Source organism: Nerophis lumbriciformis, linkage group LG29, assembly GCF_033978685.3.
Source record: "Nerophis lumbriciformis linkage group LG29, RoL_Nlum_v2.1, whole genome shotgun sequence".
Taxonomy (NCBI): Eukaryota; Metazoa; Chordata; class Actinopteri; order Syngnathiformes; family Syngnathidae; genus Nerophis; species Nerophis lumbriciformis.
Genome location: NC_084576.2, coordinates 34,564,717 through 34,584,182, shown reverse-complemented (window position 1 = coordinate 34,584,182; position 19,466 = coordinate 34,564,717). Strand labels below are relative to the sequence as shown.

General features: G+C 42.5%; 1 protein-coding gene across 1 annotated transcript in view; it reads left to right on the top strand.

The window, feature by feature from the left end:
• amd1 (adenosylmethionine decarboxylase 1) overlaps window positions 1–15,155 on the top strand; it is a 64,420-nt gene extending 49,265 nt beyond the window's left edge. The window contains exons 3-9 of the mRNA XM_061924432.1: window positions 1,544–1,670; window positions 1,756–1,858; window positions 3,963–4,005; window positions 4,073–4,217; window positions 9,731–9,823; window positions 9,908–10,063; window positions 14,628–15,155. Of these exons, the coding sequence (XP_061780416.1) occupies window positions 1,544–1,670; window positions 1,756–1,858; window positions 3,963–4,005; window positions 4,073–4,217; window positions 9,731–9,823; window positions 9,908–10,063; window positions 14,628–14,771 (811 nt within the window). The 3' untranslated portion in view covers window positions 14,772–15,155. The remainder of the gene's footprint in view (window positions 1–1,543; window positions 1,671–1,755; window positions 1,859–3,962; window positions 4,006–4,072; window positions 4,218–9,730; window positions 9,824–9,907; window positions 10,064–14,627) is intronic.
• The last annotated feature ends 4,311 nt before the right edge of the window (window positions 15,156–19,466 follow it).

Below are 19,466 nucleotides of genomic sequence, written 5' to 3'. Positions count from 1 at the left end.
AATCTCTCTCCTGTGTTAGTTTGAAGCCGAAACAACAAACGCGCTCAGAGGAGATAATGTTTGAAGAAAGGTGACCGGTTTTTACAAAAATGTTGTGTTGAAGGGGGAATAGCAAGCTTCTTGTAGATTTTTGCTGGGGGTTGTCAATTTATGAAATGTAGGTCTAAGTGAGACGTACGGAGAGGATTTTGTTTCATGTCTCTCCGACCTTCCCAGTGGGAGTTACAGGCAGTTTTGTCATTTTTTTTTCTCCCGAGGAGCAGTTTTTTCTCCGTTTTATTCAAAAATTGCTCTAAAGCGCAATTTTTAAATTTGGGGTTAGGTTTTTTTATTAGATCACAATTTTTGCCAGTCCTGATGTGTGCGTTCAGTTTGGTGAGTTTTGAAGCATGTTAAGGGGGTCAAATTACAGCTCAAAGAGGCAAAAGTGACTGTTTTTAGTACTTTTTTGTCTTGAAGGGGGAATTGCCAACTTCCTGTTGATTTCTGCCCGATGATATACAATTATGAAAACTAGGTCTAAGTCAGACCTACATAGAGGTTTTTGTTTCATGTTTCTCCGATATTCCTAGTGGGAGATATAGGCAGTCTAGTTTTTTTTTTTCCTAGGGGGCGCTAGAGCGCAATTTTGAGTTTTGGGGTTCGTTTTTTTCATTAAAAGACCATTTTCGCAGGTCCTGATGTGTGGGTCAAATATGGTGAGTTTTGAAGCATGTTAAGGGGGTCAAATTAGTGCTCAAAGAGGCGGTGGAAGAATAATAATAAAGAAAGAATTAAAGCTGCAAGCAGCATTGGTCGGGCCCGCATTTTGGCAGGTGCTAGTTGTAAGTGTCCCAATACTTTTGTTTAGTTTTCGTCATAAGTGTCCCAAAACTTTTGTCTACTTTTAGTCCGAATTGTCCCAATACTTTTGTCTAGTGTACCTACCTTGTCTGCATTGTGTGGGCACGCTGGTGCTTCCTGCTTTTAAGCAGCCATCTTACAAAAAGAGCAGCGCCGCAGCATCAGCGCAGCGGTTCTTTGAAGGCTCATAAAATCAAAACCGGAGCAGTTATAAAAAAAGCGCTTCTGTTGTTGTAATCACAAGGGTTCAATCTCTCTCCTGTGTTAGTTTTAAGGCGAAACGACAAACGCGCTCAGAGGAGTTCGTTTTTGAAGGAAGGTGACCGGTTTTTACAAAAAATTTGTTTTGAAGGGGGAATAGCAAACTTCCTGTTGATTTTTGCTGGGGGTTGTCAATTTATGAAATGTAGGTCTAAGTGAGACCTACATAGAGGTTTTTGTTTCATCTCTCTCCGACCTTCCCAGTGGGAGTTACAGGCAGTTTAGTCAGATTTTTCATTTCCTTTTGCAATGGGCCATTGCGGGCCCTAATAAAACCTTAGAAATTCAATAGGTCCTTATGTCCCATTGCATAAGGACTCCCTGTGGGAGTCCTTATGCAATGGGCCATGCGGGCCCTAATGAAAGATAGGATTGTTTGTTCTTCTCCTGTGTATATTTTCCAATTTGACTTCTATTCTGTCTCCCCCTCCCCATTTAGTGAGAGTAGCATGTTTGTCTCCAAGAGACGTTTCATTTTGAAAACATGTGGAACCACCCTCTTACTGCAAGCACTGGTGCCTCTGCTGGAACTCGCCAGGGAGTACTGCGGTTTTGATGCCATCGAGGTGAGTCACATCCCAGCACTCCTGCAGTTCCTTGAGATTGGCGTCCGATCCACGTCCAACCCTTTTTTTTAATCATGTTTTGCAGAATTTCTTCTACTCCCGCAAGAACTTTATGAAACCTACCCATCAAGAGTTCCCTCATCGGAACTTCCAAGAGGAAATCGACTTCCTCGGACAGATTTTCCCAAGTATGTAATCAGGAAAAATGGCAACCGTGTTTTTTTTTGTGGGTCTCAGTCAGATGTGGAGCGGGTTCGAAACCCACTTCCTCCATCTCTGTCACTGCTGTTGTATCCTTGGGCAAGGCACTTTGCCACCACACTTGTGTTGAAATTAGTGCTATCAAATAACTAGGGATGTCCCGATCCAGGTTTTTGCACTTCCGATCCGATACCGATATTGTTTTTGCATTTCCGATACCGATACTGACCGATACCAATAATGGCCTATCCGAGCATGTATTAAAGTTTAAAGTTATTTAGCCTACTTAGTTGTCAGAATCATGTTGAAAAGGATTTTAGTACTCTTGATAACAACTAGCCAGCTGAATTAGGGGAGTTTGAATAATACACAATGGTTGGTAACAAGAAACTGACCTGTTTATTCAAGGATAAACACAAAATAGACAAAATTATACATGACAAACAGAAATGGCATCATTGAAACTAGGGCTGGGTGATATGGCCTTTTTTTAATATTGTGATATTTTAAGGCCATATTGCGATACACGATATATACGCAAAATATATATATATATAATATATTTTGCCTTAGCCTTGAATGAACACTTGATGCATATAATCACAGCAGTATGATGATTCTATGTGTTTTGATTGATTGATTGAGACTTTTATTAGTACCGTATTTTCCGCACCATAAGGCGCCCTGGGTTATAAGCCGCGCCTTCAATGAACGGCATATTTCAAAACTTTGTCCACCTATAAGCCGCCCCGTGTTGTAAGCCGCATCTAACTGCGCTAAAGGAATGTCAAAAAAACAGTCAAATAGGTCAGTCAAACTTTAATAATATATTAAAACCAGCGTGATGTGGGCGCGCATGGAGTCGTATATCAACATGGACGGAGCTGCGTGAAAAAAGCCACCCAGCCTCTTCGCGTAAACTTAAACTTACCTTAACCACTCGCTCATCTTTTCTTCATCCATCCCTTCGAGTTAGCTTTTATGATGACGCCGGCTGGAAAGGTCTCTTTTGGCAAGGTCTTCCTTTTGAATATCACCGTGGGTGGAAGTTTCTGGCCATTAGCATGGCAAGCTAGAACCACAGTGAAGGATGACTTCTCATTCCCTGTGGTGCGAATATTCACCGTACGTGCTCCCGTTGTATCCACAGTGCGGTTCACAGGAATATCAGTTGCTGTGAAATAGTAATCCGTGTGCGGATGGAGAGATTGCGTCTTTTCATGAACCGGATCCCTGTCACTTGGTAGGAGCCATTTTGTGGTCTTTACAGATGTAAACACACAAAGGAAATGAAACGTACGGTATATCCGCGCGCTTTTTCTTCTTCTACGCGGGCGGGTGGTTGCTTACAGTAGAAGAAGAAGAGCTTCCTGTTCTATGGGGGCGGGTGCTTACCTTGGCGGTTGCTTGCGTAGAAGAAGAAGCGCTTCCTGTTCTACCGGGAAAAAAGATGGCGGCTGTTTACCGAAGTTGCGAGATCGAAACTTTATGAAAATGAATCTTAATATTAATCCATATATAAAGCGCACCGGGTTATAAGGCGCACTGTCAGCTTTTGAGTAAATTTGTGGTTTTTAGGTGCGCCTTATAGTGCGGAAAATACGGTACTGTACTGTCCTAATACAAGTTGCAATCAATCAATCAATGAAAACATAACGTTTGAGACTGAAAGTGGTCATTTTCATGAACCCTTCAGTTCTTTGTAGACTCCATTGTCATTGATCACCTGCTCACTATTTGGTGACCTCTGATCTGGAGTGCAGACCTGTGCCACCAAGTTTGAAACTGCTGCATGTGCCTAAATGTTCACGATATCAGACCAAATCTGTATCGAATCAGCCAAATTCTAACGGGTTCCGCTTTGGCCCACGTCCGTTTCCACAAGGTTTCAAGTGTTGCACGTTTCCGAGTAATCTTGCTGGCATTGAAGATTAGCAGAAAGGAATGCTGAAGTCCAGGGGTGAATCCACTTGATAATCAAAAATTATTTTAATTTTGAAAAATGTCATTTTATAGTCCTGAGGCTGTTTCTGTAATGTCATGAGAATTCTAAGAGGACTAGGACAGTTATCATGTCATCCTTTTCTCTAGATGGTGCAGCCTACTGTATGGGACGTTTGAACTCTGACTGCTGGTAAGACAACTTATCTCTGTCCATCACGATGAATCCCTATCACATTCTTCTTGCCTGTCCTCACCAGGTATCTGTTTACTCTGGACTTGCCAGAGTACTGGGAGAACAAGTATGCGGATCAGACACTGGAAGTTTTGATGAGTGACCTTGATCCAGCCATTATGGACCAGTTCTATATGAAAGATGATGTTTCTGCAAGTGATGTCACTCGTGTAAGCATTTTCACTTCTTGGCCTTCCTGTTCAGTTCAGCTTTCTGTGCCGTAGTTTGCAATTCGACAGAACATGTAATGGTGGTGCTTTTGGTACTTCCATAGTGAGTCTACTGACTGATCTAAGATAACTACTTGCTACTTTGTATTAGAAATGGTAACAGTGTAGGATTTTAGCGTGCATGTAGGAGCCAGTCTGCCCCACAACAAAAAGAAGGAACTTAGTGACAATGGAGGACTTTGGGTAAACATCTGCCATATATGGAGATAACTGCTGATGTAACTCAGACAAAATGCATCACTGGCGTCTCAAATTCCAACCGCTTGTTTGGAGCACGTTTGTAAGAAGGTTCTCTACATATCTCTGTTATATATTTTCAGGAAATACACAAACAATGTACCAATGGGTAGGAACATTGTTTTTTGTATATTATAGGGCCCACACCTAAATCCACATGAGGTTTTTAAGGCTGTACTTGGTGTGTGGGCCATTGCATTTGTCAACTGTGGGTGAATGATCATTTACATTTTGGAATCAATCCAAATGTATTTATCTAGCCTTTAATCACAAGCGTTTTTAAAGGGTTTACAAACTCGCAATGACGTCCAGGCAAGGAAAAACTTAAAAAAAACAAGCTGGGGGTGGAAAAGAACAAACTTGTCCAGTTCAAAGGGAGGTATTGGTCTCCTCAGCAAGGTCATGTGGTGTAAATCCAGGGCTAGTTTTGTCGCTACCAATATTTGAACGTTTTTAAGATGATTGATTGCACCTGGGGATAGGCCCCTCCCACCTCCAAAGACATGCACCTGGGGATAGGTTGATTGGCAACACTAAATGGTCCCTCGTGTGTGAATGTTGGCCCTGTGATGAGGTGGTGACTTGTCCAGGGTAAGGCTGCAGCTAACGATTATTTTTCTATCGATTAATCTATAGATTATTTTTTTCGATTAATCGGTTAATCTATAGATTATTTTTTTTTTATTAATCTATAGATTATTTTTCCTTTTCCCGATTATTTTTTTTATTTAAAATTAAGATGAAAAAATAAATGTAGGCCAGTTTTTTCAAAAGGCAGGACTTTTATTTACAAAAAAAAAAGTATGGCCACTCAGTCAACATTGACAACAACATGACAAAATATTCTGTAACAATGTAAACCTTTAAACCTTTTAACATTTAACAAAATTAAAAGTAGCTTATTTGCTTTTTAATGTGCAAATATAAAAGTAAACATCCAGTGCAAATCTTAATATTCTGCAATAGTATAAGCATTTCTAAAGTAAAAGTATTGCTTATTTTGCTTTAAAATGTGCAAAAAATAAAGATAAACATCCAATACAAAAAAGTGCAAAACGAAATATTCTGTAACAGTGTAAACATTTCAACAAAAGTAAAAGTATTGCTTATTTTGCTTAATAACACAACAATGATAGTATGACTAAAGTGAAAGTGAATTGTTGGTTTGTACATAGTATATGTAACTGTTAATGTTGTAAAAGGTATTTGCACAACTAATTAACGTTGGCGTTAAAGAAGAGCGCGTCTTTGTAAACACTGAACAGGCACGCCAAACGCGCCTCTCAGAGCGAAACGGTGTTTTAGTTTATGAATTTACAACGCAGATACAAATGACACATTCATGTTTTTGTGTAATGATGACAACGTATACTCACGCGGACCATTGACTAGTTGATGGTGATGGCAAGAACGCTGTCGGGTGTTTTCTTTTCAAATGTTCCTTCATAGCCGTTGTGCTGCTATGATAGGCCATTTCCGCTCGACACAGTGTGCATACAACAACTGTCAAGTGTTTTGCTTTTTTCGCTGTGCTTATCCCACACTTGAAGGGATGTACCAATGCTGAATGTGGCTTCTGGATTTCACTCAAAAGACCAGACCGTGGTTACTTTTTCCTTTTATTTTCCTTTAGTTTGCAACAGTTTTTCCAACAAAGAAACAGCTTCTTTTTTCTTCTTTAGTCTTTTTAGCAGTCTTTAGCAGTGTTAGTAGACTTTAGTTTCTTTAGCTGTCATTAGCTGTCTTTAGTAGCCTTTAGCTTCTTTAGTAGGTGAAAAACCTTTAAGGACAAAACACCACAAGATTAACATGCTGTAAAAAATCAATCAATTATCAATCCCATAATTTACAATTATTAATTAGGCTATCAAACTCTTAACCATTAAACAAGTGCAAGAAAATGGACACATCTTTTCCCTTTAAGTTAAAACAGATTTTAAATAAATTGTGTCAACATAAATGCACCAAGATACATATAAAATACATTTAAACCCAGAAACACAATAGATAAATGCAACAGAAAACCCAATATGCAAATACATAAATACCTAACCAATTAACCACCTATTTAGATACATATTTAAAATCCATATTCAATATAAATATATTATTAATTTAGCAGTGAAACACTCAATCTTAAACGCTGTCTACTGGTAGAAAAATGCCCCTTTTTCTATGCCCTCACCAGCAGCCAATGATCCAACACACTTAAATGCAACACTTTAAGTTGAGCGACTTCACCCTCCTGATGAAGCAAACTGCTCCAACATTTATCAAACTAAGCAAAGAATATCAACACTTCCTTACTAAACAACAGTTACATAACACACTGTGTGTATTTAGCCTCCAGACTAAGCACGCTACATCATGCACACAACCCCCCCCCCCCCCCCCATCTCACCAGCGCAACAGGTGCGCCACACCCACAAAGAGAAATATTAAATCTTACCGGCTGTCCGTTCAGCTTTTGGTTTTGGTACACTTTTGGCACAACTCTGGGTTATCTGTAATGAACTAAACGTCGTGGCGCTGTTGGGAGAATTACTTTCTGCCAACCTCGTCACGTCCGTTGTGTCCTTGAGCAAGACACTTCACCCTTGCTCCTGATGGCTGCTGGTTAGGGCCTTGCATGGCCTTCAGTGTGTGAATGTGGAAATAGTGTCAAAGCGCTATGAGTGCCTTGAAGGTAGAAAAGTGCTATAAACTCATTTAGCATGGATGCATTTAGTGATACTTTTTTCATTTGATGATCTTATTAAGACAGAACAGATTTTTGGCAAACAAACATGCTCTCTTCATCAAACGTGTGTGCCAACATGCAAAACTGAGCTTAATTTAGTGCGATTTTATCTCCCGTTTTTCAACTTTATCTAACAGAAGATGAAGTTATTTAAGTACGGCTGTCTGTTTCATTGGTAAAATCTGACTACACACGACTCTTGGCCTCCATGTCGGTGAATACAAAGTACACCAGACACTAGAGATGCGCGGATAGGCAATTATTTCATCCGCAACCGCATCAGAAAGTCGTCAACCATCCGCCATCCACCCGATCTAACATTTAATCAGAACCGCACCCGCCCGTTGTTATATATCTAATATAGACGATGCAAGGCATTAGTGAGGTTATAAAGCTTTTGCCTGTTAAAGAAAGGAGACAGATCCAATGCAGCACAGACATTCAATGCGTGCCACGCTGTCACGGCCCAGACGCACACCAGTGCGCAATCATATGGGAGCCGCGCTGAGCGCACCTCCAAGCGCGTCTCGCTGCCGGCAACGGCCGGGTATGGGCCGGACGCTCCAGCGCCATCCATTTTCAGGGCTAGTTGATTCAGCAGGTGGGTTGTTACACACTCCTTAGCGGGTTCCAACTTCCATGGCCACCATCCTGCTGTCTATATCAACCAGGGTGAGCCCCACCCCTTTCGTGAGCGCACTGCGCGCGGAGTGACCCCTGTTACGCGCCCCCGGCAACAGGGGTGGCGGGCAGGTAAGCTGCGCGGGCGGAGCGCGCGGAGTGACCCCTGTTACGAGCCCCCGGCCAGGTAAGCTGCTTACCTGCTGCGCGTGACGCCGGCCGCAGCGAAGGCGGACGAGGCGGGGTGTCGGCGCGGTGGTGACCCTGGACGTGCGTCGGGCCCTTCTCGCGGATTGCCTCAGCTACGGCTCCCGGTGGGGCCCTCTCGGGGGAAGGGGCCTCGGTCCCGGACCCCGGCGAGGCGTCCCTTCTCCGCTCCGTAAAAGTGTCCATGTCTTTTTTTTTTTCTTCTTCTGTTGTGGCATATGCTGCAGGTGCCTGCTCGTTTTTCCTATGTGGGTAACAACATTTAACTATGTACCGTATTTTCCGCACCATAAGGCGCCCTGGGTTATAAGCCGCGCCTTCAATGAACGGCATATTTCAAAACTTTGTCCACCTATAAGCCGCCCCGTGTTATAAGCCGCATCTAACTGCGCTAAAGGAATGTCAAAAAAACAGTCAGATAGGTCAGTCAAACTTTAATAATATATTAAAAACCAGCGTGATGTGGGCGCGCATGGAGTCGTATATCAACATGGACGGAGCTGCGTGAAAAAAGCCACCCGGCCTCTTCGCGTAAACTTAAACTTCCCTTAACCACTCGCTCATCTTTTCTTCATCCATCCATCCCTTCGAGTTAGCTTTTATGATGACGCCGGCTGGAAAGGTCTCTTTTGGCAAGGTCTTCCTTTTGAATATCACCATGGGTGGAAGTTTCTGGCCATTAGCATGGCAAGCTAGAACCACAGTGAAGGATGACTTCTCATTCCCTGTGGTGCGAATATTCACCGTACGTGCTCCCGTTGTATCCACAGTGCGGTTCACAGGAATATCAAAAGTCAGTGGAACCTCGTCCATGTTGATAATGTTCTCTGGCCGGATCTTTTTTTCAGCTATCTTGTTTTTACAATATGCACGGAAAGTAGCCAGCTTTTCTTGAAAGTCTTTAGGCAGTTGCTGTGAAATAGTAGTCCGTGTGCGGATGGAGAGATTGCGTCTTTTCATGAACCGGAAACCTGTCGCTTAGTAGGAGCCATTTTGTGGTCTTTACAGATGTAAACACACAAAGGAAATGAAACGTACGGTGATATCCGCGCGCTTTTTCTTCTTCTACGCGGGCGGGTGGTTGCTTACAGTAGAAGAAGAAGCGCTTCCTGTTCTATGGGGGCGGGTGCTTACCTTGGCGGTTGCTTGCGTAGAAGAAGAAGCGCTTCCTGTTCTACCGGGAAAAAAAGATGGCGGCTGTTTACCGAAGTTGCGAGACCGAAACTTTATGAAAATGAATCTTAATATTTATCCATATATAAAGCGCACCGGGTTATAAGCCGCACTGTCAGCTTTTGAGTAAATTTGTGGTTTTTAGGTGCGGCTAATAGTGCGGAAAATACGGTATATATATTTCCCAATTGGTTTAACTGCCACCCGCCTGAATCTATCTAAAATCTAATTTTTTTTTATTTCAACCGCCCGATCCGCGGATAATCCACGGACTCCGCGGTTGTGTCCGCAAACCGCGCATCTCTACCAGACACACTATATTGAGTTGTAAAGTCTTTTCAGGCTTCATGTGGACCAGATCTTGTGTAGATCCATTGTTTTAAAAAGATCTATTTGTAGACGTGGCCGATTGAAATATTTGTAGTACAATTGTAAGTGTTGAACCAAGCATTATGTTGGATGTTTTTCTTTACAGATGAGTGGAATTTGTGACCTGATACCAGGTTCTGTGATAGACGCCACAATGTTCAACCCATGTGGATACTCCATGAACGGAATGAAGACTGACGTGAGCCTGGCCTCCCCTTTTTCTGTCCTGTCTTCCTTTCACTTATGTCATTCTTCTTCTTCTTCTTCTCTCCCGCGGCTGTAGGGGACCTACTGGACTATTCACATCACCCCTGAGCCAGACTTCTCCTACGTTAGCTTCGAGACCAACCTCTCCCAGACTTCGTACGATGACCTTGTTCGGAAGGTGGTGGATGTGTTCAAGCCCGGGAAATTAGTGACCACGCTGTTTGTCAATCAGGCACGTTGGGAAAACAAAGTGCTTTTAATGCAACTCTTTTATGTTGAAAACCCCGTTAGATTGTACAAAAAGCCCAAAAGCAGTGAAGTTGTCACATTGTGTAAATGGTCAATAAAAAGAGAATACAACAAATCAATTCAACTTAAATTCAATTGAATAGACTGCAAAGACAAGATATTTAACGTTCCAACTGGTAAACTTTAGTTTTTGCTAATATTAGCTGATTTGGAATTTGATGCCTGCAACGTGTTTCAAAAAAGCTGGCACAAGTGGCAAAAAAGAGTGAGAAAGTTGAAGGAATGCTCATCAAAGACTTATTTGGAACATCCCACAGGTGAACAGGCTAATTGGGAACAGGTGGGTGCCATGATTGGGTATTTCCATGAAATGCTCAGTCATTCACAAACAAGGACGGGGGCGAGGGTCACCACTTTGTCAACAAATTGTTTTAAGAACAACATTTCTCAAGCAGCTATTGCAAGGAATTGAGGGATTTCACCATCTACGCTCCGTAATATCATCAAAAGGTTCAGAGAATGTGGAGAAATCACTGCACGTAAGCCATGATATTACACACCTTGGATCCCTCAGGCGCTACCGCATCATAAAAGCCACATCAGTGTGTAAAGGATATCACCACATGGGCTCAGGAACACTTCAGAAAACCACTTGTCAGTAACCACAGTTGGTCGCTACATCTGTAAGTGCAAGTTGAAACTCTACTATGCAAAGCCAAAGCCATTTATCAACAACACCCAGAAACGCCGCCGGCTTCGCTGGGCCCGAGCTCATCTAAGATGGACTGATGCGAAGTGGAAAAGTGTTCTGTGGTCTGACGAGTCCACATTTCTAATTGTTTTGGAAACCATGGACCAAAAAGGAAAAGAACCACCCGGACTCTTCTAGGGTGAAAGTGTAAAAGGCAGCATGTGTGATGGTATGGGGGTGTATTAGTGACCAAGACATGGGTAACTTACACATCTGTGAAGGCACCATTAATGCTGAAAGGTACATACAGCTTTTGGAGCAACATATGTTGTTACCATGGACGCCCCTGCTTATTTCAGCAAGACAATGCCATCATCCATAGTAAAAGAGTGCGGGTACTAGACTGGCCTGCCTGTAGTCCAGACATTGAAAATGTGTGAAGGCTAAAATAGCAGAAGGAACAACTTAAGCTGTACATCAAGCAAGAATGGGAAAGAATTCCACATCAAAAATGTGTCTCCTCAGTTCCCAAACCTTTACTGAGTGTTGTTAAAAGGAAAGGCCATGTAACACACTTGTAAAAATGCATTTTTTGCAATGTGTTGCTGCTATTAAATTCTAAATTCATGATTATTTGCAAAAGTTTCTCAGTGTGAACATGAAATATCTTGTCTTTGCAGTCTATTCAATTGAATATAAGTTGAAAAGGATTTTCAAATCGTTGTATTCTGACATCTTCACTGGTTTTGGGTTTAGTCGTATTCGTTGGTGAAAGTGCCCACGTGCATGTTCCACAGAGATAATCCCATCACGTCTAAAAACAAAGTAGTTCATGTCGACACGGGAAGTAGTTTTAACTTGAACAGCGTGAAACCACAACAGCAACAACATTACCGTCTAAGCACACACTGACTTCCTGCTCATTGCCAGGCAAGCTTCAAAATAAAAGCATGACATGGGAATATAAGAGTATAGAATATTACGTAAAAATATGCACAAATGGGAGGAAGACTGTGAAAAGTTAACCTCATCAGGGCCGGCCTCTGTGGTTGTTTGAGACCACCACCACTAGGGGGTGCTCATGTAGCAGATCAGAAATGTTTTTATTCTGCTTGGATGGACTGAATTTCCTCATGGATAAATGATACTTTTATTCAGCGGTGTTGATTTAACAGTATCATGTTCTTTCTCTCATAGAGATAATTGCCTATCTAGCTTTGCTTTTTCAACGTCGTCACTGTTGCTGATTAACAGACTTAAGGGGATCTGCACTTTTTGGCGGGAGTTTTGCCTAGCATGCATAATGTAAAACAAGCTGATGTATTTTTGTAATACTCCTAAATAAAGGTTATAATATATATATCATCCATAACACCCAAGAATAAACCATCCAAAAAGTGCCAACAATAGTTCATTTACATTTTGGGACTTGAATAAAAAATATTAGTGATATTATTATTATTAGAAGTGCTTTACAATGATCACTAGCTGGACTATGTTGACATCACCTGCTGGTGAGCTCATGGAACTTTATGCTAGATCATAAATAATATCTCTCACCTTGATAGTAGAGGGATGAGGACGTAATCTGACAAGTTGGTACACCATACTTGCCAACCTTGAGACCTCCGATTTCGGGGGGTGGGGGCGGGGGCGTGGTTAAGAGATATATATATATATATATATTAGAAATACTTGACTTTCAGTGAATTCTAGCTATATATATATATATATAAATAAAATAAATACTTGAATTTCAGTGTTCATTTACAAACTACAACTCACAAACACTTTAGAGTTAGGCTCCACCATCAGAATGTGTACTTAAACTTATAAAGATCACATGGATATTATTCAGTGAGTTGATCCACCAAAACTAACCTGTTATACAGGAGGAAAAAAGCACACAGGACGTTTCAATTGTTCACAGACTGGTCGCGCTCATCAGAACGACAAGACACTTCCGGTCTGCAGGTGATATAGCATTCAATTGGGAAGAAACGCCCTACTGCCCCCTACTGACCAATGTGAATACTGATAAATGTGTAATGACAGCTCCAAAAACGAATTCAAACCCCAAAATAAAATAAATAAATCAACACAAAAATGTGACACATTATGGGTGGGTCACATATGCATGTACAGTAGATGGCAGTATTGTCCTGTTTAAAAGTGTCACAACATTGCTGTTTACGGCAGACCAACTGCTTTACGGTAGACACTGTTGTTGTGTGTTGTCAACACGTCACTCAGGTCCGCCTGAATTTCGGGAGTTTTTCGGGAGAAAATTTGTCCCGGGAGGTTTTCGGGAGAGGCGCTGAATTTCGGGAGTCTCCCGGAAAATCCGGGAGGGTTGGCAAGTATGTGGTACACTCAATTTAGCCCCAGCAAGGGCGCTTGGCCCCCCTCCCTTTTTTGCTTGGCAAGGATTGAGTCATTCTTCATCTAAACGGGATTATGATAACATTATTTCAGTCTGCATCCCAGTGAGAGCAGACATTGTACAGTAAGTGATCTTTTTCTCCAACAAACGTAATAAAACGTCACCGCCGAATGACTGAGCTACGTCATTTCCTGTGACGTGCCGCAGGACATTTCCTGTGACACGGGATTCGAATAGAGAACCAAATATTTTTCTTTACTATAGTGGCTTCAATAACGGGAACCGTTTCTCAAAAAGGGATTTGAATCCATGGAATCGGTTCTTTTCTTATCGAACAATCGGGAGAACCGGTTTTCGAACATCATCCCTGCATAATTTACCTGTTAAAAAGACTGCGATATTTGCTCCATTGTAAATGGAATTTTGATGGTGTTTATTTAATAATTAGAACTCCATTGTAAGTGGAATTTTGATGGCGTTTATTTAATAATTAGAACTCCATTGTAAGTGGAATTTTGATGGCGTTTATTTAATAATTAGAACTCCATTGTAAGTGGAATTTTGATGGCGTTTATTTAATAATTAGAACTCCATTGTAAGTGGAATTTTGATGGCATTTATTTAATAATTAGAACTCCATTGTAAGTGGAATTTTGATGGTGTTTATTTAATAATTAGAACTCCATTGTAAATGGAATTTTGATGGTGTTTATTTAATAATTAGAACTCCATTGTAAGTGGAATTTTGATGGCGTTTATTTAATAATTAGAACTCCATTGTAAGTGGAATTTTGATGGCGTTTATTTAATAATTAGAACTCCATTGTAAGTGGAATTTTGATGGTGTTTATTTAATAATTAGAACTCCATTGTAAGTGGAATTTTGATGGCATTTATTTAATAATTAGAATGCATAAAAAAGTCAAAATGTGTTCTGGTCTTCCATTAGGATTGTGAATAAAAGGCAACATTTAAAAAATAAGTGCAGTTCCCTTTGAAGTTTATATTTTAGCAGGAGGGTTTAAGTGAAGATATGTCTAAAGATGATTAGTTTTTTCATAGTTTTTGCCCGTTTATTTGTGAAGGAGAAACTGAACACTTCTTTCCCCATGAATCAAATTGTCTTCTTATTTTTGACCTTTCTATAAACTTTGAACCATGTGCACACGCTTCATAGCTAAATCTACTTCTGGAGACCAAGTAAAGCTTAGTTTATCACTGTTAATTGGTTCCGGCCTGACCGTGGTAAGTTAACTTCCGCTAAGTAGGAATTGATTATGAATGGAATATTTGTATAGCTAATGTTTATGACTTGGTTTTGAAGATGAAATGTAGTGAAAGTGTGGATGTAGTCCCCCTCTGGTCCACCACTAATAATCTGGATCAAATGTTGTTTAGCCTTTGTGTCCTCCTCAGTTAGCTTGTGGACCACTTAAAGGTCTAGGTCTAACCCAGAACCTCTCCCCTCCACAGAGCTCCAAATGTCGCAGTGTCTTCGCGTCCAGCCAGAAACTGGACGGCTTCAAGCGTCAGGACCGCCAGCTGGCTCAATTCAACGACTACAATTTTGTCTTCACAAGCTACGCCAAGAACCGCCAGCAGAAGCAGAAGAGCTGAAGGTGGAGGATGAAGAAGAAGAAGCGTAAAGAAGTAGAAAGCTCCTCTCCTGGCCAGGACAGCAGGCAGCGTTTATCTTCCACTTGGCGTTGTTGTATCTATGACTTAGGCCTCTTGCATGCTAGCTCTTTTCTCTCTTTCCGTATGCTAGCTGGCTCTTGCTGTGACCTTCAAGCGCATGTAGACACCAAAGGCCTCTTCCTGCAGGTGTGCCCCCTAATCCCCCACAGACAGGGCTTCCGCCCACATTAGCTCCACACCCTGACATGCTCAGATTGCTCCGCTTCATCTACTTCAGTATGGTCTGCTTCATCTACTTCAGTATGGTCTGCTTCATCTACTTCAGATTGGTCCGCTTCATCCACCCCCTCTAGTTCAGTTTGGTCCGCTTCATCCAGTTCAGATTGGTTTGCTTCATCTAGTTCAGATTGGTCTGCTTCATCTAGTTCAGATTGGTCTGCTTCATCTAATTCAGATTGGTTTGCTTCATCTAGTTCAGATTGGTCTGCTTCATCCACCCCCTTTAGTTCAGATTGGTCCGCTTCATCTAGTTCAGATTGGTCTGCTTTATCCACCCCCTTTTAGTCCACTTCGTCCACCCCCTCTAGTTCAGATTGGTCTGCTTCATCCAGTTCAGATTGGTCTGCTTCATCTAGTTCAGATTGGTTTGCTTCATCCACCCCCTTTAGTTCAGATTGGTCTGCTTCATCCAGTTCAGATTGGTTTGCTTCATCTAGTTCAGATTGGTCTGCTTCATCCACCCCCTTTAGTTCAGATTGGTCCGCTTCATCTAGTTCAGATTGGTCTGCTTCATCCACCCCCTTTTAGTCCGCTTCATCCACTCCCTCTAGTTCAGATTGGTCTGCTTCATCCACCCCCTTTAGTTCAGATTGGTCTGCTTCATCTAGTTCAGTTTGGTCCGCTTCATCCAGTTCAGATTGGTCTGCTTCATCCACCCCCTCTAGTTCAGATTGGTCTGCTTCATCCAGTTCAGATTGGTTTGCTTCATCTAGTTCAGATTGGTCTGCTTCATCCACCCCCTTTAGTTCAGATTGGTCCGCTTCATCTAGTTCAGATTGGTCTGCTTCATCCACCCCCTTTTAGTCCGCTTCATCCACTCCCTCTAGTTCAGATTGGTCTGCTTCATCCACCCCCTTTAGTTCAGATTGGTCTGCTTCATCTAGTTCAGTTTGGTCCGCTTCATCCAGTTCAGATTGGTCTGCTTCATCCACCCCCTCTAGTTCAGATTGGTCTGCTTCATCCAGTTCAGATTGGTCTGCTTCATCCACCCCCTCTAGTTCAGATTGGTCTGCTTCATCCAGTTCAGATTGGTTTGCTTCATCTAGTTCAGTTTGGTCCGCTTCATCTAGTTCAGATTGGTCTGCTTCATCCACCCCCTTTAGTTCAGATTGGTCTGCTTCATCCAGTTCAGATTGGTCCGCTTCATCTAGTTCAGTTTGGTCCGCTTCATCTAGTTCAGATTGGTCTGCTTCATCCACCCCCTTTAGTTCAGATTGGTCTGCTTCATCCAGTTCAGATTGGTCTGCTTCATCCACCCCCTTTAGTTCAGATTGGTCTGCTTCATCTAGTTCAGATTGGTTTGCTTCATCTAGTTCAGTTTGGTCTGCTTCATCTAGTTCAGATTGGTCTGCTTCATCCACCCCCTTTAGTTCAGATTGGTCTGCTTCATCCAGTTCAGATTGGTCTGCTTCATCTAGTTCAGATTGGTCTGCTTCATCTAGTTCAGATTGGTCTGCTTCATCCACCCCCTTTAGTTCAGATTGGTCTGCTTCATCCAGTTCAGATTGGTCTGCTTCATCCAGTTCAGATTGGTCTGCTTCATCCACCCCCTTTAGTTCAGATTGGTCTGCTTCATCTAGTTCAGATTGGTTTGCTTCATCTAGTTCAGTTTGGTCTGCTTCATCTAGTTCAGATTGGTCTGCTTCATCTAGTTCAGATTGGTCTGCTTCATCCACCCCCTTTAGTTCAGATTGGTCTGCTTCATCCAGTTCAGATTGGTCTGCTTCATCCACCCCCTTTAGTTCAGATTGGTCTGCTTCATCTAGTTCAGATTGGTTTGCTTCATCTAGTTCAGTTTGGTCTGCTTCATCTAGTTCAGATTGGTCTGCTTCATCCACCCCCTTTTAGTCCGCTTCATCCACCCCCTTTTAGTCTGCTTCATCCACCCCCTCTAGTTCAGATTGGTCTGCTTCATCCAGTTCAGATTGGTCTGCTTCATCTAGTTCAGTTTGGTCCATTTCATCCACCCCCTTTAGTTCAGATTGGTCCGCTTCATCTAGTTCAGATTGGTCTGCTTCATCCACCCCCTTTTAGTCCGCTTCATCCACCCCCTCTAGTTCAGTTTGGTCCGCTTCATCTAGTTCAGATTGGTTTGCTTCATCTAGTTCAGGTTGGTCTGCTTCATCTAGTTCAGATTGGTTTGCTTCATCTAATTCAGATTGGTCTGCTTCATCTAGTTCAGTTTGGTCCATTTCATCCACCCCCTTTAGTTCAGATTGGTCCGCTTCATCTAGTTCAGATTGGTCTGCTTCATCCACCCCCTTTTAGTCCGCTTCATCCACCCCCTCTAGTTCAGTTTGGTCCGCTTCATCTAGTTCAGATTGGTTTGCTTCATCTAGTTCAGTTTGGTCCGCTTCATCTAGTTCAGATTGGTTTGCTTCATCTAGTTCAGGTTGGTCTGCTTCATCTAGTTCAGATTGGTTTGCTTCATCTAGTTCAGTTTGGTCCATTTCATCCACCCCCTCTAGTTCAGATTGATCCGCTTCATCTAGTTCAGTTTGGTCCGCTTCATCTAGTTCAGATTGGTCTGCTTCATCTAGATCATGTTGTGAAGCTAAAGACATCATCGTGATCATGTCTGCTAGATCATGTTGTGAAGCTAAAGACATCATCATGATCATGTCTGCTAGATCATGTTGTGAAGCTAAAGACATCATCATGATCATGTCTGCTAGATCATGTTGTGAAGCTAAAGACATCATGATCATGTCTGGCAGATCATGTTGTGAAGCTAAAGACATCATCATGATCATGTTGTGAAGCTAAAGACATCATCATGATCATGTCCTCCACACTGGAACTTGACTCTTAAGTCCTTCTGCACGTCTTCTTACTCCAAAGTCATTATTTGTAGTGTTCAAAAAAAGGCTTAGTTTGTGGACATGTGACTCGGTTCCTGCTGACGCCTTCCAAGACCAGTCCAAGGTCCACAACCAATCTGGTAGAGTCCGGTGTACTCATTCTGCTAAATGTTGTAGATGTTGTGCTTCCAGCCCAGGCTCATGTTAGAAGATGTTCGTGTCTGAGCATGTCAGGGTCATTCTGGATCATTCCACATCCTTTTCATTTCTCATGCCCACATTTATTTTCTTTATATGCTGTGAACTCTCCTTTGTTTTCCTTTTGTTGTCTGGGAGTGAGCATGGACTTTATTAGCTCCGCTGTGTGTTCCTTCCTTGGCTTCTTGTGCACTTTGACCACAGCACAGCTCTTGTGGACTTCCAGGAAGGACTTTTCAGCTCCAATGTCAATCACATGCATGTCACCAAGGTCCAGTCCTTGGAACAGTTCTCTCTAGTGTGTCCATCTCCTGGAGGACCCACGTATGCGCTCGTTAACCAACTCATAACCACCAATATTTAATCCTTTTTGCTCTTCGTTGTAGCATTTTTCACCATTTGTTTGTTTGCCTTGGACCAAGTTTACCACAAGAAGTTGTCACACTCATTTAGAGACTGAGTGATGCAACACCTGAACCCTCGTAGGCCGCTCTCAACTCTGCAGTGGAGACCGGCCTACAAGAGATACATTTTTAAAAAGACGTTGGGAATTAGGGTGCTGTTGTAGGACGTCAGCATGGATTCAGAAACATTGCTGTTGTAATTCTTTTGCTGTTCTTTGGGTGATGGAAATGTGCTAAAAAAATAATAATAATAATAATGATATCTGTGCTCCGAGCTTGATGCTGAAATAAAAAAATATTCATCCGTGCATTGTGGTGTGAATGTTTGGAGAAATGTGACATAAGAGAGCTTTTATTTACTATCATTTGGATGAAGATGTCTTTAGTTTTTGAGAACCCCCAACTGTTCATAATCAACACTGTTCTATCACAGAAGGCTGGAACTATCTTGAGTTATTAGCCTTGTCGTAGTCATCTAACTGCTGGCTTAAACACATCTTTAGTTCCACCTGTTAATAGTACGACTTCTGACAAGGTCCCTGCATCAGGTCTCCTTGGACCTAGGGATGATGTTTGAAACCAGTTCTCCCGGTTCGATAAAAGAACCGATTCCATGGACTCAAATCCATCCATCTTCTTCCGCTTATCCGAGGTCGGGTCGCGGGGGCAGCAGCTTAAGCAGGGAAGCCCAGACTTCCCTCTCCCCAGCCACTTGGTCCAGCTCCTCCCAGGGGATCCCGAGGCGTTCCCAGGCCAGCCGGGAGACATAGTCTTCCCAGCGTGTCCTGGGTCTTCCCCGTGGCCTCCTACCGGTCGGACGTGCCCGAAACACCTTCCTAGGGAGGCGTTCGGGTGGCATCCTGACCAGATGCCCGAACCACCTCATCTGGCTCCTCTCCATGTGGAGGAGCAGCGGCTTTACTTTGAGCTCCTCCCAGATGACAGAGCTTCTCACCCTATCTCTAAGGGAGAGCCCCGCCACCCGGTGGAGG